The 24,808-nt window shown below is 47.2% G+C and overlaps 1 protein-coding gene across 1 annotated transcript; it reads right to left on the minus strand.

Annotated features, from left to right (window-relative positions):
• Window positions 1-432: 432 nt before the first annotated feature.
• Window positions 433-14,261, minus strand: LOC114773090 (fibroblast growth factor 12-like). Its single transcript, XM_028965616.1, is given in 6 exon segments — window positions 433-2,235; window positions 2,406-2,604; window positions 9,021-9,092; window positions 9,095-9,126; window positions 12,538-12,648; window positions 13,855-14,261. Coding segments are annotated over 6 exon segments (747 nt in total). The 5' UTR covers window positions 14,054-14,261; the 3' UTR covers window positions 433-2,101.
• Between the last annotated feature and the right edge of the window lie 10,547 nt (window positions 14,262-24,808).

Raw genomic sequence — 24,808 nt, forward strand, 5'->3', positions numbered from 1 at the left:
CTGCGTTATTATCTTATTCATATAATTTATTGTGCATTCATGTTTCCTAGGATTGTTATTTTAATAAGAAAAACATGGAACATTGGTCAAAACTATCCCTACATCGTTTTCTGCATGTATCACTGTAGGATTGGACATAAGCCCTTTTTTGTATTTGAGCAAAAAAATAAGGAAATTATTCAATGTACAATGTCTGTATTTACCATATGTCATGCCTATAATGAAAATATGAGATTAAAACTAATCTTAAAACATGTTAACAGATCTACTTTTTCTGCTTAGAGAACAGTAGCAAAGTAATTGTCCTCTTCTTTTTTTGTTGGATAATAAATAAAATTAGAAAATGGATAAACAAATATATCAACTGTTACACTTTTAAGGGTTTTTTGTCAAAGTTAAATGCATTTCCGCCGAAAAAAGAAGCAACAAACATTTCAGTTTCATCATTTTTTAATTTAGTTTTTTAAGGTTTTTAATCATTTTTGTATCTTGCTGCTTATATTGGATATTTCCCTATTTTATGACGTATGAAGGTGAAATAATAAAAGGTGCAAACGCTAGCAAAGATAAACAAAGAGTTCAAGTTGTCCTAAGACCATTCCGACATGGCAAATACCAAACCATACATAACATCGAGAGAGGAAGTCCATTTCTTTCTCCGAGGCTCGTTCTGCCCTCCCCCGGTAGCTCAAACCCCGCACTGACCCCGTATAATGCTGGTGTCACTCCTCATATGGAAGACATGTCAGAGGCGTAACAGTATCTTGTGAGTGACAACTGGTTCCGCTTCTTCTGAACTGACCGGTGAAGACGCATGACCTCCCATCGCCTAGAGAGTTTGAGAGAAGAACCTGGGCCCCCATGGACAGCCTCCACCATTTCGGCCTTCTGAACGTGCTAATTCCAGCCCGTGAATGTTGACATGTCCTTCAGTTCTTATGACAGGGAAATGACTGATGGCTGTGACGTTTAAGACGAACGGGAGATCGTTAAGTCTAGGCCAGTAAAGGGCAGTGCATATTTGCAGCACACAGTGACAGTGTGGGTTCCACACCATCACCGGCTATTTGCTGTGGAACCGCTAAGGCCCTGCGCTCTGAGACACAATTTAATGCTACGCCAACACTGGCATGATACCGCCGTGCCCACTGGACAGGCGCCCGGCGTGGCTAAAAAGCAGCTACAGAACGGCGTAATTACGTAACCGGACGTTGAATGAGACACAGGGCCATGGCCTTTATCAGAACAGTGGTGAGCTTTTGCCTTTTGAGGGACAAGAGCCAACTTGGTTGAGAGGGCAGTCTGTGCTTTTGGCAGGATTATTAGTTTGAGCTCCCAGAAGAACGCACAAAAAAGAAGCGTGTGGTGAACATGCAACGGTGAGCTAATGAAGGTGCAGCGTTAACAAGGGGGGGCGGTTCTCCATGCTCATCTTCTAATTCCACCGGTTAAGGGCAGTGTGTTCTTCAGTGGGAATAAAGGGTCTGGCGTGGAAAGCGGTTTCTGCATCCTCCACGTCGATTATCACGGAATCGGTATTCTACACTGTCAACTTGCCCCTTGCCCCTCCCCCAAATAAAAAAAGCAGTGAACGAATCTAGTGCTGTGATTAATACAACCCCCCCCCCAATCCACCAAAAAGGGAAAAAAAATATATATATAATAATAATACATCAGTGATGGCAAAATAACAAAAAAAAGTCATTATCAATAACAACCATATACTTATAATGATAGTAACAACACATCGAAGCAAGAGAAAGTGCAGTTGCATTCATAAATCAATGCGTGAGACTCTATCATGGCTTAAAGCTTAGTTCAGAGCTTAACTTTGAAACGTTAACATTGTCATGGAGAAGATGGTCTTCCTGGTGCCTTCAGCAGGCTTTTGCATAAAATGTAAATGTCCTGATTTTCAAATCATTTTTGTTTCTGTTTTTTTTTTTCTAAAATATTTCACAGGCAAGAATTCCATTTTTCTCCTTTTTTCATTTCTTTCTCTTTTTTTTTTTTTTATCTTTTATTGTTGGTTCGGTTTCTTCTCTTTTCGCTTCAGCAAGGAGTATGAAATGGAGTTCGGCTCCAGGGGGCGCTCCACTGGCTATGAGCCATCCTGTTCTGTAGTGTCCTGGCTCACCACTTTGCCACCTCCGTTCATGGTGGGAGTCCCTGAGTCTTTCCTGGAGCGCTGCTTCTCCTCGATTTCGTGCAACGACGGCTCTTTGTACATGCAAACTGCGGAGGAGAGCACAGAAGGGTTCGGATAGAAAGAGAGGGAAAATCTGTTAATATAAAGGGAAGAGCAGCTGTAAATCCAGCCAAGATGGGGTTGGTGTAACGTTCCTGGAGCGTTACGTGGGTCTCGGAAGCCCGTAATGGCCCGTGGTGTCTGCAGAACCACTCACCTTCAATGGGTCTGGGCACAAAGTGTGAGCAGGGCTTGGTTTTTTTCACGCGGTTTCCCTTCATCACCACACCCTCTTTGTTGAGTCCCAAGAACCAGGCCCGGCCTGACTCATGCTGCCGGTACAGCGTCGAGGAGTAAATGACATAGTAGTTCTCAAAAACAGACTCCTTAAATTTACACTCGGGTGTGAAGACATCCTGAAGGGAGGAAGAAAGAAAGACAGGCTTTGAACGGCATCCAGTAGCTGCTGCGCCCTAGATTGGAGGGTCTCTTCATCATGCCCTGCAGCAATGCACAGGTGGACTGGGAGGAGGAACTTTTCAGAGCATAAAGCACTTCAGACACACACACATAACACACCGATTACATCAAGACCAAACTACCCTACCCGATGAAACAATGCGGAGAAAACGAAAGGTTCATGTTTTATGTAGAAAATAAATTATTCAGTGGATTTTTTTTTTCTGTGCATTTCTGAAAATTCCTACGTTTTTATTTGCGCCACGCTTAGCGTTCCTAAATGACGGGATTTTTTTTTCTAAACACTATATCCGGTTACTGACGTAAGAACAACTGGCAGCACATCAAACCTTCTAAAAGTGACAACCTTATCACTACCATCGCCGCCCCGTTCCTTCAGCAGGCGACAATCCAATTTGCCCAGGATGAAGCGTGCAAAAAAGAGGGGGAGGAACAAAAAAAAGAGAGGGGGGCGGGCCGAATCGGAGAGAAAGAAAAGAACAAAGCTCCCCTGCAAGGCAGAAGAAGGTGACACCTGCAGCCGGCCCTGTCCTCGATGCATGCCTCTCTCGTAACAGATGCCGGCGATCGGCGCGGCTGTGGAACGTGCATCCGAAGACGCGCAGCAGGACCGCTCTCACGTGCGCCCCTGCACACGTGCCGCAGCGGCGCTCGCGCGGGGGGGGGGCGTGCATCCTCGCGGGCGGCTGATGCACATCGGAGTGGCGCGGCGCTACGAGGCTCGCTGACTAAGCAGCGCGGATCTTACCTCCCCGGGCCTGGCGGCCTGGAGCTGCGCGCGGGGGGGCGGGGTGGGGTGGGGCAGGCGGAGAGGCGATTCCCGTCTCCTTCCCATCGCTAGGCCTGTTTTAGGGCCACTTTAGCTAATTAAGAGCCACTAAATCAGCCAAGAGAAAAGCCCACAGAGACAAGACACCACGGAGCCGCGGCTCAGCAACAAAATATCATAAACCGAAGACAAGCATAGAGCGCTAATATAAAGGTGCTGTTAACTAATAAATTGCACCTTATTATAAAGCCTTGAAATTCCCACAAAAGGATTTTTTAAGGGATTTACATCTACTCAAGACATTTAGGACCAATAGTAGCGTCAGATTTGCACTGACTAGGATGGGGCACATAAGTAGCATTATTTTAACTACTGGTAATGTTATACGATGCAGATAGTTCTTACTCTTGTATCTCATTCGGATCAACGTCCGGTTAGGTATCTACACCGTTCTGCAGCTGCTTTTTGGCCATACTTGTGTACATGGGGAGGTGGTGGCCTAGCGGTTAAGGAAGCGGCCCCGTAAATCAGAAGGTTGCCGGTTCGAATCTGGCACCGCCTAGGTGCCACTGAGCAAAGCACCGTCCCCACACACTGCTCCCCGGGCGCCTGTCATGGCTGCCCACTGCTCACCAAGGGTGATGGTTAAAAGCAGAGGACACGTTTCGTTGTGTCACCGTGTGCTGCGCTGCAGTGTTTCACTTTCACATTCAATATCCGCTCAGTTAATCTGTGCATTGTTGTGCACATAATGTGTTTCCTAGGGCCAAATGCATTATCGTTTCTTATTTATTTTAATCTCAAATCTTGTCTAATACACAACATGCATTAATTTGGTCCTTTATTAGAAAGACGTGATTTATTATTTCTTACAGACGTTGTTTATTATTCGTTTTTGCAGTCGTTTTTTCTTTCTAGACCGTATCCTGCACCGTTACCTCCTTCCACCGTACACTTGCGTATGGACGACCTGACAATAAACCCCCGCCGTGACTTGAGTTGATGTGACACGTATCTCGGTGTCAGCTGCCCTTGGAGAACTCTACAAGGACAGTGAGGCCGGTTTATAAGACCGGCCCTCAGGGTTAATATAACACGACCCAACACGCGACATAACGAAGCGCCTATTGATCTGTGGAGCAGGAGAGAACATCTCGGCACTCCCGACGTCACTCTGCGGCGTTCGGCCTGTCTAAAAGACGCCCGCAAAAAGAAAAGGCCAAGACCTCGCTGCGCTGCTGCTGCTGCACACCAGACGTTCGCAAATCTGGCCCTCCAATCTAAAATCAGGTCTGGTGCTCCCCCAGGTAATGGAACAATTAGAGCTCCAGTGCGGCCACGATATCTGCACCCCCGCCTCAGAGAGAGCCGAGGCAGAGAGAGCGTGGCGAAGCGGCGGCGGTGGAGAGCGGGAGCGGCCGAACCCAAATATTGCAGCGTCACATGATCCTGCTGACGGCATGAACGCAGTCAGGCCTCACATCTTAAAATAAAGAATTCAGTACATTTATTTGTGGCCAAAAGTGACAGTACACAGTCGCACCTCCACCAAAGTTAATTAACACGTCCACCCATTGAACTTAAATAATTAACAACGTTTCACCTTTGCAGCGAGAAGAACGCGCCGCTGAGAAGAGCGGAGGCAGCTGAGGGGAACGGCGTAAATAAGTTATCGTTTTGCCGAACGCGGCACACTCCAGCGCACAAGTTGCTTGCAAGTCACGTTAAAGCCACTTGCACATCAGGTCAGAAAGAGATGTGGGCAAATTTTCAATATTATAAAGAAAAAAAATATTTCTACAATGCATATAGTGTATACATGCAGTATACCAAATGCAGTGATGCAGATAGTCTGGTTTGCTATTATCTGTTATGTGGAAATACACATTTTAGAAGTGAGCCCATGTTGCACTAATCTGATGATAAATGAATGTGCAGATATGCATTATAATACGCCATAAAAATGTATGCCTACTTCAATAGATCAATAATGTTGAGAATTTATGTGGCGTTAATTGAAAGTTTCCTAGATGCCCAACGTTAGAAGCTGTCGTGCCGTTGCCATTAGCCCATATTTATTAATATAGGATCTGGGTGCTCGGAGTGGGCAGAGCTGCAACTTCTTTTTTTTGTTTGGCTCGTGGTCCTGACAGTCTGTGCCAAGAGGCACAAACCCTTCCTGTTCTCCTCCATTCACAAAAACGTACGCAGAGAAAAAGAACAGACTCCGCATTACGCGACATGCTCATTATTTTAAATAAGCGGCACACTTTCGGTGTGGTCCGTTGTTTGCATATGTACGGCCTCTGCCTGTTTCCTTTAGACCAGCGTGGCTTTCTGTTCCCATGATGAATGGCTCACAACAAAGACTGTGACTCAACACCACTTGAAATATGAGGTACCTCAACATTTTATACCTTATTATGATCAGTGTTTGTCATAACACGCAACAAAATATTGCATTATGTGTCATTTTATATATTTTGTAACGCTGAGCAAATCCGGTAACAGCGGGGCAGTGGTGGCCTAACGGGTAAAGAACCGGACCCGTAATCAGAAGGTTGCCGGTTCGAATCCCACTGAGCAAAGCACCGTCCCCACACACACTGCTCCCCGGGCGCCTGTCGTGGCTGCCCACTGCTCCCTCCCCGAGGGTGATGGATAAATACAGACACGTTTTGTTGTGTCACCGTGTGCTGTGCTGCAGTGTGTCACAACGACAATAACTTTCACTCGACAGCAAGTGCCACACTCTATAAATGTCTGTAGAAACAAGCAACGTGATTGGTTATGCCTGCAGACAACAAATTCATTTTAGAAACAATTCAAGCCTGTGTCTGCAGAATTTTGCAAAAGTTAAAAAAAGGTAAATAAACCACAACTTCAAAGTCATGTTATTTCCATGAGAATTGCCTTAATTGCCTTATTTTGTGTAAGACCACCTAAAAATATATAAATTCTAGCCATTTTCTATTGTCAGTTTCAGGTTGTGCAACTACCGTTCAATAGCGAAGGCAGAGGAAAACACCCACATGGAATGGAAAGAAGCCACCTCCATTCACATAAAAACGCGTCAAACAGGTCATAACCGCACTAAACCGTACTCTGGAGAACCCGCTTACGATTTATGGTTCTTGCCAGAGCTTGTTCCAGTTTCCAAATCTAAGCCTTGCGCGGTGAAGAAGCCGCGACGGAACGCTGCTACTACACCGAAGCGCTGTACTGTACATACAGGGCCTAGACTTTTATTTTTACAAACCTTAATTCTCCTTCCGCCTCTGAAACATTTTCCCTCAAGCAATCGTTGTGATACGTCTCTGTGTTTAAAAGAGCAACAGAAACCTCATTTTCTCTCGAAAATCATATTTCATGTCTGCTGGGCGACTCGCGAATATAGCCATTGTGCCTAATGAACAGACTCTTTTTTCCCCTGTATTTATGTAACACGGTCTCAGCTCTCTGTTGTGTCATGATGAAACAGATTAAGATTTTTTTTTTTTAAGTATTCTGAGAATAGCTCAACGCAATATAGGCCATTTCAGTTCTGATGTGGAAAAGTGCCTCGCCCGTTCGCTCGTCTCTTGCATCGAGACCACAGGGGGCTGCAGCGAGGATGGGATCAGACAACCAGACGTGGAATATGGCGGCATTAACGGCAAAATCATAAGTAAGGAAATGTTCTAGCGTTGGCTAAAGTCCGGATCCGCGCGATGAGGTCCCTCTTCACGTCTTTGTACGCCTATTTCCTGAATCCGACCTGCGTTTTAAAAGTTTTATAAATGAAGGCTTTAATAATGGATGTTTATAGAGTTGCATAAAGGCACTCGGGCGCTCCGACTGAGATCCGCCTGAACCGAGATGCTAAGAGGCACAAGCCAGAGTCCCCATGCTTTATGCTTAATGTCAAACGGACTAATACATCCCAACCACTGCTATCCCACTCCATAGGGATTTATTCCTCCTCTGAAAGCCTCTGCAGCTGAACCGGACCCAGAAGAATGAAGGAGAACGCAGCACTCCTCAAACTCAGCTCCCTCACCACCAATAAAAAAAAGAAAAGAAATAAAATTCAGGAAGGCACACAGGACAGGCGGTAATGGAGTTTTGAAACCCTGCTGATAAATCTCAGGGCCCTGTGTTTGTTTTTGAGAGTTATGGTCCAGGGGCCATAGATAAAATCTCCATTTTAACGCTGTTATTATTTCTGGGTGCCTTTTCCCCATCGCCACCGGAGAGAGAGGCTTAAAAACATAAGTTCCACAGATATGGAGACATGGAACAGATACTGACACATGACAATAAATAGGAAGCCACAGGTTCCATATACTACTGAACTTTATTTGGGTGTTGTCTGCAGTTCTGGATACTGCATAATTTAACACCTATTTAATGCTTCTGCAGCTATCAGTAAATCTGTAATCAGTACTTTCTAAAACCAAGACATAGATGAGAAAACAAACATGCATTCACTCTGAGTAGATGCATAAAATTTGACATTTACTATTATCATGAAAAATGTGTGATATTGGTATTATGCCACTACTATAGTATTATGGTGAGTTGTTTTATTCATAAAAACTTTTCATGAACATGGGTCTTTGTAGGACTGGGCCGCGATCCTCAATAACAATTAATCTTAACTATATTGTTGTTATAAATACATATTTCCATAACTGTAACTAAATAATAAAAACATTACAATTATTGTGTTGTTTTTACGAAGACGAAACACAGACCTTCCTTCAGTTTTTTTTTTTCTGTGATTTCATATAATAATGTTTTAGCATTATATACTAGTACATGATCATCAAAGCTTGACCGTATTGTTGCATTTTCGTGCCAAGCTGATGCATGTAATAAAGTGGGACACTGAAATGGACGATCTGTATCTTATCACTGTTTTCGTGCCCCGAATGACGTAAAATCCAACCTCTTGTGGTGTTTTCTTGGGACTTTTAAATAACCTGTCCTCTGTTGCTCACAAACGCAGCACTTTCCCAGACCTTTCAAAAAGTAAGATATTACATTATGTAGCGTTAGCAGGCCAGCTACTTATACACAAAGCAGGGCCAAATTAGCATTGCTAATTCACCAAATCTGCATGATTAAGGATTCTGGGAGGAAATTGGAGCACCCGGAGGCAACCCACATAAATAAAGGAAGAACGGGGGGAAAGAATCTATGCTCCCAGAGTTTCCAGAGTTTGAGCTGAGAACAGACCACTCAACTTTACAACTTCACAACAAAAACACACACTTTACAGGGTTTTTCTAGCACGAAAAAGGGGTTTACATTGAAAACACAATACAAAGCGAAACAAACTCACACACACACACACACACACAGGAGACCAGGGTGGCCATCAAGTCCACGTCAGGGAGGACATTACGAGCTTCTGGAGGTTTTACGAACCACTGAAGACCTTCTGCCACTTTGACTAGGCGATACCGACCAATCAGAACACAGCAAAAAACCCTAATGTGAAATGTTAATGCTATTGTGAAATCCCGGTCTTGCATAGCTGAACGTCCGCCCTGACATGGACCATCTGGTCACCCTACGGGAGAAAGAAGAGGATCTTACAGAGCTGTAGAGGAAGCCCTCCCCGTTCATGGCCACGTAGAGTCCGGCTTTCACCCCCTGGATGGCCACAACACACGCAGGCCCACTGGGATGAGGTTGAACAGGGCTGTGGAGCACAGACAGGACCACCGGTTCAGCGATGGGGAACCATCCGTAATAACCTACCTTGCATGGGACAGTGGTGGCCTAGCGGGCAAGGAAGCGGACCCGTAATCTCAAGGTTGCCGGTTCGAATCCTGAACTGTACCCGGTAGTTGTGTAGAGTATCACAATCACTTCACTTTCAGCTTTCACTTCACACCAGCACCTGAGCTCACCTGTACACGTAGGTTCAAATGTGTAAACAAGACGTTTTTATATGTAGTAATTATATACAGTACAGGCCAAAAGTTTGGACACACCTTCTCATTCAATGTGTTTTCTTAGTTTTTTTTGGTAGATTCTCACATGTGGAGTTATGTTCTTAACAAAAAGGGGAGACCTGTACTGTATGAATTAAGCATAACTTGAATAAATGTCCAGTTATAACTTCTATGCTATAAACTATAAAGATATATTTCCCCAGCTATACTGGGAAAGACTCAAATTCTCTATTTTCACGTTCAAATGTTCGAAATGACAAACTGTTAGAGCCCAACTGCTCTGTTGCATGACTTACCGTTACACCTTTAACTATGAATACCTTTCCAAACACCCACCAGCACCCGTTCAAATGGAAGAGTGCGAGGCTCTGGGTGTGAGTGGGTGGGAGACGGAACCGAGGTACACACGTCGCAAAGTGAACTGGGTAAAAACTGGCAAAAACCCAAAGCCACGGATGACTACAGTGGCAGGAAAGGCGATTAAATTAATGCAATTCCATACCAAACAAAGAAATTAGTAAATTCTTACTGTTTAGCACAGTGCCGAAGTGGAAACGCTTGCCTGTTCGCCGGCCAGATTCAATTTCACTCCAGAATAAAAAAAGGGGGGGGGGGTTCTTTGTCGGCCCACAAATTGCCTTTAGGCGCTGAAAGTGAATACAGAAGGTCCACGGGCGGAGCAGCGAGGGGGGATTGCCAGCTGAGCGGCGGATTAGGAGGAGGAGTGTGTAGGATGAAGGCAGAAATGCTGGGGGAGGACAGATGAGAGGGAATATGTGGGAACAAAATAAGTGTGTGTGTGGTGTGTGTCTGTGTGTGGCGGGTAGATAAAGGATCAATCAGGAGGGTGCTTGTAAGGAATATGGTTTTTGTGTGTGTGTGTGTGTGTGTGTGTGTGCGTGTGTGTCACTGTTTCCGAGGCTGACAGTGTACGGGGGCGTTGGATTTTTTTTTTAAACACGTTGGTAGCTTTCCGCTGTGTTCTTTGCAGGATTTTAACTGGCGCGGTGCGAACAGACCTCTCGGGCGGCCATGTTTCTGCCCGAGAGACGTTCTCCAGGGGGAGGGTGGAAATATGTGCCCTTGCACCATACCTGCTGACCTCCGCACCCTGTTTCCGAAGGCCGTCGAGACAGGCGTCATGCGGTCGGCGTGCCCACCACCTTTCACACACCTCCTGAGGCCAGCGACCAGAAATCTGGGCCCTTTTTAATGCCTCCTTCACGCGGAACCCCGTAACGCCAACCCGACCGTGCAGAGTAATGCCACTCTAACAAAGCGCGCGCTAAGCTCATTGGACGCGCTAATGTGGGCCACGCTGGTAAAAGTAAAGCGGCTAGGTGATATAATCCACGGATGCGATTGGGGCGGGAAAAAAAAAAAAAAAAAAAAACCCACTCTAGCTTGAGTGGGCGCACCACAGAGCAGGAGGGAGCGTAATGAGCAAGAGAGCCTCGCCAGGCGTTCGTTCTCGCTCTGCGGGGCTTCGGACCCGGAAAGACGAGGGCCCCGTCCGTGCGCGCAACGCCTCGAGCGACCGCCGTGACCGTCCGCCGCCGCCCAGGTGCATGAATACCTTTGAATAAAAAGAGCAGGTGTTGACGCCTGCTGGCTAACATTTCCAGATGTCTTTAGCTGCTCCATAAGTCATTTTTAACCAAAAGGACCCATCTTCTCCATCTAGTTACTGCTTTAAAGGTGCAATCTGTACAAATAGGTTTGAAAACACTAAAATCATCAACGGTTTTGATGTAAATCTTAAGGACGTCTAGACAACGTGTTCCCCAGATTTACTGAGGTGATCTGCAAACCAGCTAGCAGTGACAACGTCCTGCAATTCCATTTTGTGTTTATGTGTTAATGTTCTTGTCACTCTCACATTTTTTTGAGCATGAGAGGTTCCGAATTGGGGTTCCTTTACTGCCCATATGTGATAAATTTACCAGGTTTTCCATTTTGCACATTTCATCTTTAAATGAAGGCTGTTAGAACAAGATAATGGAAGCCTAAAGTGTAAAAGAAAGCACAGAATATTCTGTCTCTGGAGTTGCACAAGGATTTAAGGGGCATTCTGATTGTTTCACACCTGCAACAGCCAGAAAGGGCCCAGGAGGTACTGTGAGAATTCCTCTGACCATTCGTCCATTAGGTCACCTATTGTGAAATTAGTGAGATTATTTAACATTAATATGATGTCCCCTAGCCTGTCGATGGTCCTGCGGTGGCTAGAAATGGCGATATTGACTGAGCTGCAGCTCAGATGGTCGTATCTGGAATTTCTCCCCTTGTGATGTCATAAGGGGAAAGGTTACCTCCCGTTTCTGCTTGAAAACATGCAAAGAAACGGCGCGTCCTGGGGATATCTCATTGAGGGACTGGCTAAAAATGGCTGTATTTCTACACCACATATATGGTATTATATGAAATATAATATTATATGAAAAAAAAATCATGTCAGTGGACCTTTAAGCTCTAACATGGCCCCTTCCCACTAACGCCTGCAGATACGCATAAATGAAATGTAAATATGTCAGGCGCTTCCGTTGGCACAGCCTGTCTATAAGCGTGATGCCACCTCAGGTAACATAACTCAGTGTCCCATTTGACACCAGCTAGAGTAGATTTTGTTTTTTTGGGGAGCGGGTGGAGGACGGACGGCTCTGATGGAGGAGGTGATTGAGCTCAGCTCAGCGCGCCATCCATCACCGGACCCGGAGCGTTCCTCCTCGGCGTACAGGTCAGGCCGAGAGCGTGCAGAGTTTGTGAAGGTGAGGAGAAGTCGGACGGACAGATAGAGGAGACGTGGGGAGGGGAGCGCGGCCGTCTGAATATACAGCTCATGACAACGTCGCCTGCTGCTGGGAGTCGGGATTGAAGTATGAAATATTCATTCGCTTCTCTTTTTCATTTTTAAGAACCCACAAACTGGTTTGTGACCCTCAAATATGCTTGGTTTCTGGGATTAGTCTCTTTGTTTCAGAGATTAGTCACTTCGGTGCTTCTGAATTACAAACTGCTGCAAATTAGATTCCAAATAAATCTGAACGGATGACAAATTTAGCGCACGATGCGGATGAAATATGAAAGTACGTGATGGCGTGTTTGTCGGCTCGCCCTTTTCGCACTGAAGGTGAGGGAGCGGCGCGGGGACTCACTGTAGTCGCTGTTTTCGTCTTTGGTCCCACTGACGGTGCCATCCGGCTGCATCTGCAGGTAGAAGCCCTGCTCGCTGAACAGTCGCGTCACAATGCCTTTCAGCTGCGGCTCTGAAACACAGGAGCAGCGACACACAAGTCAAACACGCGTCCGTCACATGCACCATGTGGCCTAGAAAAGCACGCGACGCCGCGTTTAAAAACGGCATTAATTAGGCGGGATAATGAGCCTTCTACAACCTACAAACCCAACCAAGAATCCTTCAGTCCTTCAACATCGGTAATATTCTAGTAATTTTATATTGCTAATGGCACATATACGAAGCCTACCTGAATTAAGACGTTTTTCGTATGTTCGTGATTACAATGAGACGTATGCGAAGAAAACTGTTCATGCATTTGCTGGTGCCACTTCTTTGTGCAAGTGAATTAAAAATAGATGAAAAATGTTGCAAGGCTGTAAAATGTTAATTGAGCAATGAAATTTGCATTTACGTCAACGGTAAATTCACAATTCAAAGCGAAAGAAAGGGATCTAAAGTGGGACAAGTCACTTCACGTCTTACCTGAGTGCAAAAAACGGAATTTGCTGAAAAGCAAGTCATCGGGGGGCCACCCAAAGGGCGCGGTGTAAATTTCGAGCAGCAATGCACTTTTTCTTATCCATACAAATCAACTTGCCGGAGATTAATTCGGCACAGATTAATTAAATTCCCCGGCCGGAGACGTTCCAAGAGCGGCCGACGCGCCCGAACAGATAATCCCCTCGTCCCCTGGCCGCAGCGCCAGGAGACAGGGACGGCATCCAGAGGTGCGGGGATGCGGCCTGAATGCAACACCGGTGGCGCGGCGCGTTCAGCCGTCACCCGAGCGGAAAAGGGCACGGCTGTGAATTTAAAAAGGAGCTTGAGCCTTTCCAGGAATGCGATGTTCCGTTCACCCTTGATTGATCCGCCTCTAGGACTCTGAGGCCGGTTGAGGCCGTGCTCGGAGGGGGCCGCTGGCACCGCCGCCTTGGTGCAGTGGGGACCCACCGGGAAGGGGGCCCAGGTCACCTGTAAACATGCCTTCGGCGTGGTCCGTGGTGCAATGCAGTGTTTATTACATGGATTCTCTAGCAGGGATCAACATGTGTGTGTGTGTGTGTTCGGGATGGGGGGGGTCAGGCTGGAACCAGAAAATGCAACGCCAGGCAGAAATGCATGGACACGTCTGCATCTAACGTGCATGTGACCGTGGGCTGCGGAGAATGGTCGGAGACGGGTTCGGTTCCCCCAGGAAAGGCCTTCGCCTCCCTTGGACGGAAAAGTTACTGACCTGGTTTCCGACGCACCGGCCTTTTCTTTCCGCTGCAAAAGCGGACTTTGCTGAAGACCCCGAAGATGTGCCTCTCGCAGAGGGAGCGGGGGTCTTTGCTGGGGCTGGTCCGGCGCTTGGAGGTGGCGACGCGGTCGCTGTTGGACTCCCTCGCCTGCCGCTTCTGTCGGATCAGGGAACTGGCGATCGCCGCGGCCATCTCCCGCCCGGGCGCGCGCGGCGTGCGTAAAATGGAAGGAGGCGGGCGCGACGTCGGATTTAGCTGCACAACGCGGGCCGGGGTCCGGGCGGCTGGAAAGTCACCATCACCGCAGAACAGGCTCGGTCCCTGCGGCGCCTACATCGCCGGACGATCGGCGCCTTAATCGGCCCGAAGCGTTGCGCGGGAGCGTCGCGTTCCGAGAACTTCCCAAGTTGTCCGCGGACGCGCCGAACGGTCCAGGGTGCCGTGCGCTGCGGCGCGGTGGGGTGCTCGACTCGACTCGACTCGACTCGGCGCCCGGGCTTCACTGGGGACCCCGCGCTGCGTCCGCCGCCACCGCCGCGGCGCCGGGGAGCCGGCAACGTGTTGCATCGCCGCCACCTTTCAGATGCATGCTTCCCGTCTTCCTTTCTTTCGTTTTTTTTTTTATATATATATTTTATCGCACCTCTGCACGCACAGGGATCGACGACGAGCCGGTCGTGCAGCAAAAAAAAAAAAAAAAAAAAAGAAAGTTGGATCGGAACCCCGTCCGGTCCGGAGCCTGCGAGACGCCGGCAGGCTGCCGCTTCCCTCTACGCAATCGTACGTGATCTAGATCCGTATGCGGAGCAGTCGGAGGCGGGGAGCGCGCACGGGGAAGGGGGGGGTCTTCACGTCATGGCTCTGTGTTACATTCATGCAGGGACCATTTTTTCTGCTGTCTAATGTGAATTTACATTTACTGCATTTACCAGGACTCCTTTATCCAGAGCGACTTACAATCAGTAGTTACAGGGACAGTCCCTACGTTTCTTGCTCAGGGACACAATGGTAGTAAGCGGGATTTGAACCCGGGTCTTCTGGTTCATAGGCGAGTGTATTACCCACTAGGCTACTACCACCCTAACCCTGAGTGTGTATTGTGTATAATGTGTGTATTTGAATAGAAAACATGCGAAAAGAAAAATAAATAGTCATTGACGACGTAGTCGAACCTGGGTCTTCTTGTTCATAGGCGAGTGTGTTACCCACTAGGCTGCTACCACCCTATAGAGACTGCAGTGTGAATTTGACCAGTTTTATTGCTTCTTTAGTCATTGCAGCTCTGCTACAATAAATTGAAAAAGGTTTTCTAATAATCAATGAAGCTTTTTAAATTGACAGCATGGGATAGACTTTTTGACATCACCAAAACAGTGGTCAGGACCTACCAGAAGTGGTCCAAGGAAGAGAAGAAGGTGGACAGGCAGCAGGCTCACGGGTGGCCAAGGCCCTTACAAAGCTCACTGATGAGCACAGAGAGCACAGGCTGCAAGGACTTAACCCAGCACCCTTGGTGAGCAGTGGGCAGCCATGAAAGGCGCGGGGGTCTGTTGGTGATTTGGGATTTCAACCCGCGACCTTCCAATTACCCGCTAGGCCACCACTGCCTATGTTATTTATTGTGCCCATGCTGTCTGGTGTCCACCACCAAAAGCAAACATGTGATGGGCACACAAGCATCCAAAAACTGGTCGACGGAGCAATGGAAGAAGCTGTCCTGGTCTGACGAATCATGTTTTGTTTTGCATCCAGTGGACAAACCATGGTGTTCTTTGATGTTACGTCCCACCACGCTGCAAAAATATGTTTTGAGGGACACAAAATTGATTTTAGGCGATGACTTCAAATCCTCAACCCAGTCAAGCATTTCTGGGATGTGCTGTAATAACAAGACCAATCCATGGTGGCAACGCTGCACAAGTTATAGGACTGCTGTACAAATGCCACAGTACCCCTTCAGAGGTCTAGTGGAGTCCTAATATTCACCATATTGGAGGGTTGCGGATTCAAATCCCGAACCACCAAGATGCCACTGAGGTCCCCTTGAGCAAGGTGCCCCCACCCCCCACACTCCTCACGCCCACTGCTCACTAAGCCGATGGGTGGAATGCAGAGGACACGATTCATTGTGTCACTGTGTGCTGTGCTTCAGTGTTTCACGATGACAAAAACTTGACTCCAGATCAGTACTCGAATGGTGTTCATAATGTTATGGCCAAGCATGGCACAAGCGGGAGAACGCCGCTGCATAATTTCAACCCTAATTTTTAAAACGGATTGACAACAGTTACGCGGGATAGGGGGGAAGACCCGTGCAGAAAAGCAAAGTTTTACGTTGCACAACAAACAGGAAGAGGAATCAGATAAACGATTTGAAGACCTCCTCAAGCATTCATGCACTGTCAGGCATTCTGAACAACCGCTGCGCGGTGTCGGGTCTCCGGTCTAAAGAAGAGCCTGACGACCACCCTGATCAACCCCTTCCACACAAGGGGGCTGTTCTCCAGATGCGGCACGGACGGGGGAAACGTCGATGCGCAAGACTGACGGCCGCTGCCTGTTAATGATGGGCTACTAAAGACCCGACCGAGAGCCAATATTTTACCGGCCACGTGCGGCGTCCCTCCGGAGCGGCACCGCAGCGGAGGGCTCCTGCAGACCGCATCCAGCCGACGTGCATTTTCAAGCGAGCCCTGCAGAGCCGTGTTAGTTAATTGCCGGAGAGGGAGAGTTCAAAGGGAATTTTTTTTTGCGTTTTTTTTTCCAGCCGTGCTCAGCTCGTACGGGCTCGGGTGCCGCAAGGCAAAAAAAAAAAAAAAAAAAAAAAAACATCGCACTTCACCCTGCAAGCCTCCCATTGTCTTCAGCTCGAACTCAACAATGCGCCATCACCACCGAGAACCGTTCGAAATGCCTCATACAAGTGGGGGCAGTGTTGCCAGATTGCACCTGCCAGCTTGAAATGATTGTATTTTGAGAAAATTTCCATTCTGGCTTTGCTCAGGAAATCTGCTTCAGTAACACATATCATACAAGATGTGGATATTATAATGCACAATGCAAGTTTTACCTTCAGAACGGAGTGCGGCACGAGTCCCTGCACTGAACAGCCCAGAATGTCATTTGCATGTTGCAACAGCGGCAGAAAGCTTTCCTGTTAGCGCTCGCTACCGGCGTTAACCGGCCAGTAAAACTGGGGTCTTTAGTCCATGCAGGTCCAAGTCTGATGGCTGTTCAACTCCTCGCCTAAAGCACTCGTCGTTGTTTACTTTGTGATAAAAATGAGAGCGACTGCGTAGTGGGGACGTCCCATCTTCATGTCGATTGGAACTCATTCTGGGGCTGAGGAGCTCGGAGGGGGGAAATGATGGAGATGATGCCGCAGAACAAGAAGGATAAAACCTCCACAGGCCTCCCAGATCGAGAACGTCTCCTGAGAAGCTCCTGAGAGCCGGTGGACGGGAGGCTGTCAGTCCGGATTTACTGAGAGCCGGAGGGACCTGGGGCCGCCGGGTGGGGGTTTAGAGCCGGTAAGAGATATAGGCCGTAAGTGAATTGGAGCGCGTGGCGAAGCGGCCGGTAAATCACACTGTGTCCAATTTCTCATTCCAATGAGCCCATCATCAGCGAGATGCATGAATAGTGCTGATGCACGGAATATATCTGTGCTGCAGGCTTTTTTTTTTTTATGATTTTTTTTTTTTATTGTTATTATTAAAACAACGCCTTTTATCAAGGCAATAACCCTAATTACTTCGCTGGGAGGAGACCGCTCTAAAAACGCAATCACAAGCGATCAATTTATCAATTTGCTACGTGGCCTGGTGCAGGAGCCGAGGCTGGGCTCAATGGCGCAGCAAGCCAAGCGTCCATCATCACGGTGACCTCTGATTGAGCAGTTTGGGTATCGACCACGAAAACTCAACACCACCATCCCGGCTGGGTGTCAATGGAAAAGGAGATCGAAGCTCCGGCTACCGCGCCTTGCGACAATAAATCCAAGGCACCGTTAATGGGCCCCTACTCCACTTGGTGCTCAATGGCCACCGAGGCTACCGTGTCCACCCTGCTAACTACATCCCTCTCACTTGTAGCGTCGCAGAGCAGATGGGCAGGAAGTGATCCTCCGTCGATCGAAATGTTTCTGGTTCTAGCTGAATATTGTGCGTGGGGAGAAGGGAAAACCTTTTGCTTCCGATTCAAGGCATCCACATGAAAGATTAACTCAGTTCCTTGTTCCGTTCATCCTTGTTGCGCGCATCACGCATACTACTCGTTCTACAAACAGATGGAGGTCTCACTGCATGGTGGTGAGGAGGGGGGCTGTGCTGCTGCTGCTGATGCTGCTGCCGCAACAGCTGAAGTGCACTGCCACCCAGTGGACATGATCCGGTACTGCACCCTCCCTTCTGGGGAAAAAAAAAAAAAAAACTTCTAATAAAAACTTAAAAGGTCTGCATACTCTCTCCCTCTCATTGCTCTCTCCCACTCACTCTCTCTCTCGTTTAGAGCATGCACGTGTAAACACAGACAAAATGGCGCAGCGAGGGGTTGCTTTAAATGATTGATGCCTCTGCTCCATTCCAAAAGAAAAATGGAATCACTCATTTAAAAATCAGCTTGCTGCAAAATGCATGCCGCTCAAGCACAACTGGATTTTAAGCTGCATCACACACAGAAATGCGGTTTACAGTCACTGGTCAGTCCCGATGTATGTTTGGCGTAACACCTATCACCTACATAATATAACGTAGTGGATGGATGAGGATTACTACCCACACGGTTTGAACTCAGCATGACACAAGCTGTCAGGTTGGGGTTGAAATGACTTCATTGTCAGTCGGGATGAGACACGGGACAAATGACTCACACGATCATGGAGGTCCTGCACTTGAAATCACTCCATGACGCAACATCAGAGTAAATAGGCCTTCAAAGCATCATCTTAAAATGTTAACAAGAGGAGTTCACATTCCATCAGCTGGCATTCACTGTCCCGGCATTTCATGAACAATATATGTGTGGTGTGTGTGTGTGTGTGTGTGTGTGTTTATACAATACAGGCTAAAATTTTGGACACACCTTCTCATTCAACGTGTTTTCTTTATTTTCATGACCATTTACGTTGGTAGATTCTCATTGAAAGCATCAAAACTATGAATGAACACATGTGGAGTTATGTACTTAACAAAAAGTGGAGACCTGGCCTCCACAGTCACCGGACCTGAACCCAATCCAGATGGTTTGGGATGAGCTGGACTGCAGAGTGAAGGCAAAGGGGCCAAAAACTCCACTCTTGAAGCTCATTGTGAGAATGCCAAGAGTGCAAAGCACTAATCAGAGCAAAGGGCGGCTATTTTGAAGAAACTAGAATATAATATTTATATATAATATATGTTTTCAGTTATTTCACCTTTTTTTGTTAAGTACATAACTCCACATGTGTTATTCATAGTTTTGATGCCTTCAGTGAGAATCTACCAATGTAAATGGTCTGAAAAAAAGAAAACACACTGAATGAGAAGGTGTGACCAAACGTTTGGCCTGTACTGTATATATATTGCAACTATGGGCACAGCCTGAAATGTCTGCATTTCTGCACCAAGAGAGGGCACTGCAGCAGCACATCACCGAGCCCCAAGGAGCCAGCAGGCCCTAAGTGCTGATGTGGGATCAGTCTCGACTCGCCGGAGATTTGCTTATGATAAGAACAGGATCTGAACAGACGATACCTCCGCCAGTGACTGGGTATTTTTCTCCTATCCTCTCATCATGCGACACTTTGCTTGGCTTGATTGCAGCATTCGGTCAACCTGAGGTCACTTTTGCCCCCTGGATTCTGTGCTGGGCCATTCTTTGTCCTTTCTCCGGTCCCACCCAATTGAGCATCACAGTGACAAACAGCCCCAATCATTATACACACTTATCATGTAAATAAGGAACTGCACACATTTGCATACGAAATGATAAATCAAAATACAAACTCAAGAATATGACATGACTGGGAAGATGACAGCACAGCATGTTTAGTGTGTTTAGACATTTGGGGTAAAAGAGCCGCCTGAGTGACATCCGGACACTTCCTGGGTTCTTCTTTGTGCACTAGTTTCCCCAGAGTCACGTGACACTCCGCACCAGTGTCATGTGAGAGGACCGGAAAGACAGTGATTCCTGTTCTATTTAATCGCCGCTTACCTGACAGTCCTCGCTCAGTCGCTGAGTTCAACTCCTCAGAGGTTCTTGTCTGATTCAAGTAAGCTCGATCCCACTGTCCCCTTGTCAGACCTGTCCTTTGATTTGTTTCTTCCTGGTTTGTCTGTGCGAACAGTGGGTGCCAGTGGGCAGCGCAGTTGAGACTGATTCTTGTTCATAGATCAGCGCCGCGATACTCACCTGCTCTTTTGCTCCATTCTGCAACTGGGTTCACTCGTACCACGTACACCGCTGCTGCTTCGGCCTTTTTCTTAGAATGGCTCGCTGGTGCATAGCCTAATAAGGACTCAGGCATCATTTTATTTCCTCATTTGACTAATGGATCTCCAAATTGATCGATTTATCAATTTGAGTGTCATCGGTTTTTATACCTTATTTACACCTTTCCACCTTATTTCATGTGGGGTAACAAGAGGTAGTTTAACCTCAAACTTTTCCAGTCCCTAGGTCTGGGATGTCTTTTCCATTCCTGAAAAGGTCCCATTAATCCAGCAAATGTTAAAACAGGAGGAGGCGGCACCATTGGTAACGTTGCCCGAGCAGGGGACAGCTTGCATTTGGCCAAAAGAGGCAGTCAAAGTAAACAACATCACAAAGCAGAAGAGCGGGGCTCTTCAGAACACGACCCTCACAGGCAGAACTGTCCCCATTAGTGCATGTATGTAAAAAAAATGGATTCTACAGGTCTGAGGTGCAGTAGCATGGCTCCAGAAGACCTCTGCAGGTTCCAAGATGGCGGTTCTAAGGTTCAAAAATGGCAGCATGAAAGAATGGTCCACAATAAGTCTTCAGTGTCGTGTCTCATTGACTACCGTCCCATTGCACTTACACCCATCATGATGAAGTGCTTCTAGAGGCTGGCCATGAAACCTATGAAGACCCTGCTGCCCTCCACCCTGGACCCTATCTTCTGAACCGCTCCATGGACGATGCTATCGCCACCACCCTGCATCTGAGAGAATTTCTGACCAGCTGCATCACTGTTTGGTTTGACACCTGCTCTGCATCGAACCGCAAGACCCTACAGCGGATAGTGAGGACGGTTGAGAAGATCACTGGAGTCTCTCTTCCCTCCATAATGGACATTCAACACTCTACACACCACTCACATGCACTCTTCACCATCCTACCATCCGGAAAAAGCATCACCAACAGCTTCATCCCACAGGCCACAAGACAACTGAACTCTCAGGGACTCTCCCCTTTGGACTGACAAACACACACACACACACACACACACACACTACCTTGAGTAATATTATCTGTAATATTATCTATTAATGCACCGTTCCATTTTGCACAGCAGTAGTATTTGCACATGTATTATTCATTTCAGTACTTTAGGGTTGTCTGTCTCATTGTTGTATACATGTTTTTTGTTTATTATTATTCTTGCACTGCCTGTGACCCCTGTTATGCTAAGAGTGTCCCCTGTCCCCCCGTTTGCACTTTTTGTAGCCCAGTTTGCCCGTCACATGTGCACTTTATGTCAGTATGTAACTTTGTTTAATTGTTTAAATGATACATGAGGCATCCATGAACCGGACAGGGGTGTCCTGGAACTTTCTATAGATGCACCATGGACACTAAAAATCTTGTGTCCCCATTGTTGGGGCTTTCGGTGGATCAATAGGTCTTGAGCCTCAGTCAGTGAGCCTCGATGAACCTTGGGCACCCATGACCAGTCGTAATTCCCTGGACCACTTTTGGCCACTGTACACTGGAGGACCTGCTGTTTTGAGATGCTCTGACTCAGACGGCTATTATCACAAATTAGGTCCTTGACAAAAGTCATGCAGATCCTTCCACTTTCCCACTTCAGCCTGAAGAACTGGCTGTTCGCTCAGACACCATTGTAACCAGATTACCCAGGTTAATTGCATTTCTGTGGTTCTCCTCTCAGAGCGTTCTGCAAAACTGAACTGTGTTTGATGCTCACTGATACAGGATGTACATTTATTCGTTTAAAGGTTTATCGTTTGTTCAAAACGACCTCATAGCAGAATCATAGTAGTAAAGTACTAGTAGTATAGTAGTGTATAGTAGTAGTAGTGTTCAGAGCTTTGACTGTGGATTGGTTGGTTGAAAGTTGGGCTTGTTATCGTGTGAGGAACAGGATTAAATCCACGCAGTCGTGTTTGCCCGAGCCTGTATGCTGTCCCTGCAAGATCAAGGGGTCTCTGTAGGGCCGGGCACAGCTGCTGGGTGTCTCTCGACCGGAAGCGAGTTCACCTGCGGCGCGCTCGCCGCGTTCAGTTGGAGATTGGGGAAATTCAGGGCGGTGCGCGGTTTCCGCAGGAAAAAAGCAAAATGCAACAAGTGTGCCATGACATGGTTTATGGTACTGGAAATTTGCTCTTCGATTTGTCTGGCTGTCATTTGGTCTCTAATTTTTCTAAATTTGCTGGTTTGCTCCATCGGTTTGATGACTTTCAGCCGTCGCAGTCAATATGAGACTCAGTTCGCTCATCCACTGACAGAATGATTGTGTGTGTGTGTGTGTAGCTGTGTGTGTGACACAGAGAGCGAGGAGAGAGAGAGAGAGAGAGAATTAAATGAATGTCCACAATATCAGTGCATCAATGGCCATCTCCAGTGTGCAATATAGGCAAACATCAATAACATCTCTCGGCCTGCATATTTTCATAGACACAATATCAATTGCCTGCCATGTCATCAACTATTCCTCACAAACGCCTCGATTGACTTCAGCCCGTATCATTACCAGAACCCATTTCCATGCAACATATTACTACTGCCCTCAAGTAAATTCAGTGGCTCTCGGACAAATTATGTGTTGAAGTCAAATTGCGGATGCAAGCACATGAAACTCTCGTCAGTAGACATCTGTAATATTGACTCTTTCCTGCCGCCAATTCCTGCCCGAAAACACACGTCTTCAGACTCGGTTCCGCTCAAATTCCTTAAAGAAAAGGCCTATATGAAATAAAACACATTTTAAAAAGCCCAAATCAAATGATGTCTTAACCTGTAGGTTGCATAGTTTGATTAGTGTAATAAAAAAATTATTTAGTTTGCACTATTAGAATGATTGTTAAAGTAAATGAATCAGATGGGAGTGCTAAAACCAGGTGGAACAAACCTTGTTCCTAAATACAAGCAAGATAATAATTATAACCATACAATAAGCATCAGTAAGTTTTTATTAAGCTTTGCTTATTTTTTACACTTTGCAAGAGTAGTGCAAGGCAGCCGCGCCTCTTGCACCTTATTCACAGACAGCCAGAAGCTGAATCATACAAAATCACAGGCCGAAATCATATCAAACAGACAACCTTTTAGTATTTTCATTCAGCGATTCATAAACTAGTGTATATGACATTTACAAGCACGCCCAAGGCGCTGTGTCTTACATAATGTCCCTTTTTAATGTCACCAAAAACGTCTCAACAAACTGGCCAAGGTACATACAGATACTGACAAAAATATCAGCTTTTATTGGAAAGCCCACTTTTGGCTTGAAGGAGGGACACCGTACCCCCTTAGAGCGCAGATGAAAGACAGCGAACTTTAGACGTACCCGGATTTGCCCTCGGAAGCGTCCAGAGTTTCACAAAATGGCTAATTGTGGCGACATTCAGTTGCACCGCATTGGCCACCGCAAGCAGTTATCATCCGATCACGCAGTCATCTGTCTCGGGGATGTCCTTTAGCTCCTCACCTTGCAGCACCGTCCTTAAAAACCTTCATGCAGGCCGCACACCCGTGTGCATTGAGCACTTCCAGCGTTTACCGCGGTGCCTTCGAGAATCTGGACAGTAGACACCAGGCCCACGGGCCTTACTTGGTGAAGGGGGGAAAAATCTTCTCCGAAAACCGAGCGTTTTACCATTTCGCCGTTCAACAAACAAACATGGCCTCTTCGTAAAATCAAGGTCGACCGGCTAAAAATAGGCCGCCGGTGTACAGGTTCATGAATTATTTCCGCGGACCGGAACGTCGGCGACGAGCTTAGCACGCCTCTCTCCGCTCCCTGCCCACCCCCCACCCCCCTTCCCTGCATTCTCGCACTCTTGATCCCGCCCCCCCACCAAGCCCAGATCATGGCTCTTCTCCCCGAAAACCGGGGAGGGAGAGGAGTGAATTATTCCACGCCGCGGCCCCAGAAAGCTCGTCTGGGTGAGGTTTCCACCAAGACGGCGGCCGGATTCCTATTGTGAATGCATTGATGGGCAGTTGCCATGGCACCAGAAAAATGGGTCTGTCTCACAGGGTGACAAAATGTGACACATCTGTTCCTTTAATCACGAGAGGTTCAGATGTCCTCAAAATGGCCTCGCAGTGGTGCCAAAGCCCCGGTTAAATATAAACCGTCCCATTCACGATTGTTCCGTAGTCGCGGAAACCAGAGGTTCGCGACATTCGCGGCTGGATACAACGCTACGAGAGTTCCAGATGAACGAGGCTCGCCCGTCTCTCGTCCAAGGTCAAAAAAAGGTCTTCACCCGTCTCCGTTTTTTTGCCGCTTTGCGCGTTTATTAAGGCCGTAGGAGGCCGTGCTGTATGACATGCCGCAGGAACGGCGGGTAAAAGCTCCAGCGAGCCAGCGGATAGATTTTTTTCCGCAGCTTGTTAGTTGTGGCGCGTGACGACTAGCCCGGCCACGCGAATCTGACTCCGTGACCTCGTTACTCCCCTGCGATGGGGAAAAAAGGCGAAGCGCGGTACGGCTGAACAGGCACGTGGGGCCGGCGCGCCACAGATATAAGTAAC

This window comes from Denticeps clupeoides, unplaced genomic scaffold (assembly GCF_900700375.1).
Source record: "Denticeps clupeoides unplaced genomic scaffold, fDenClu1.1, whole genome shotgun sequence".
NCBI classification, from domain to species: Eukaryota; Metazoa; Chordata; class Actinopteri; order Clupeiformes; family Denticipitidae; genus Denticeps; species Denticeps clupeoides.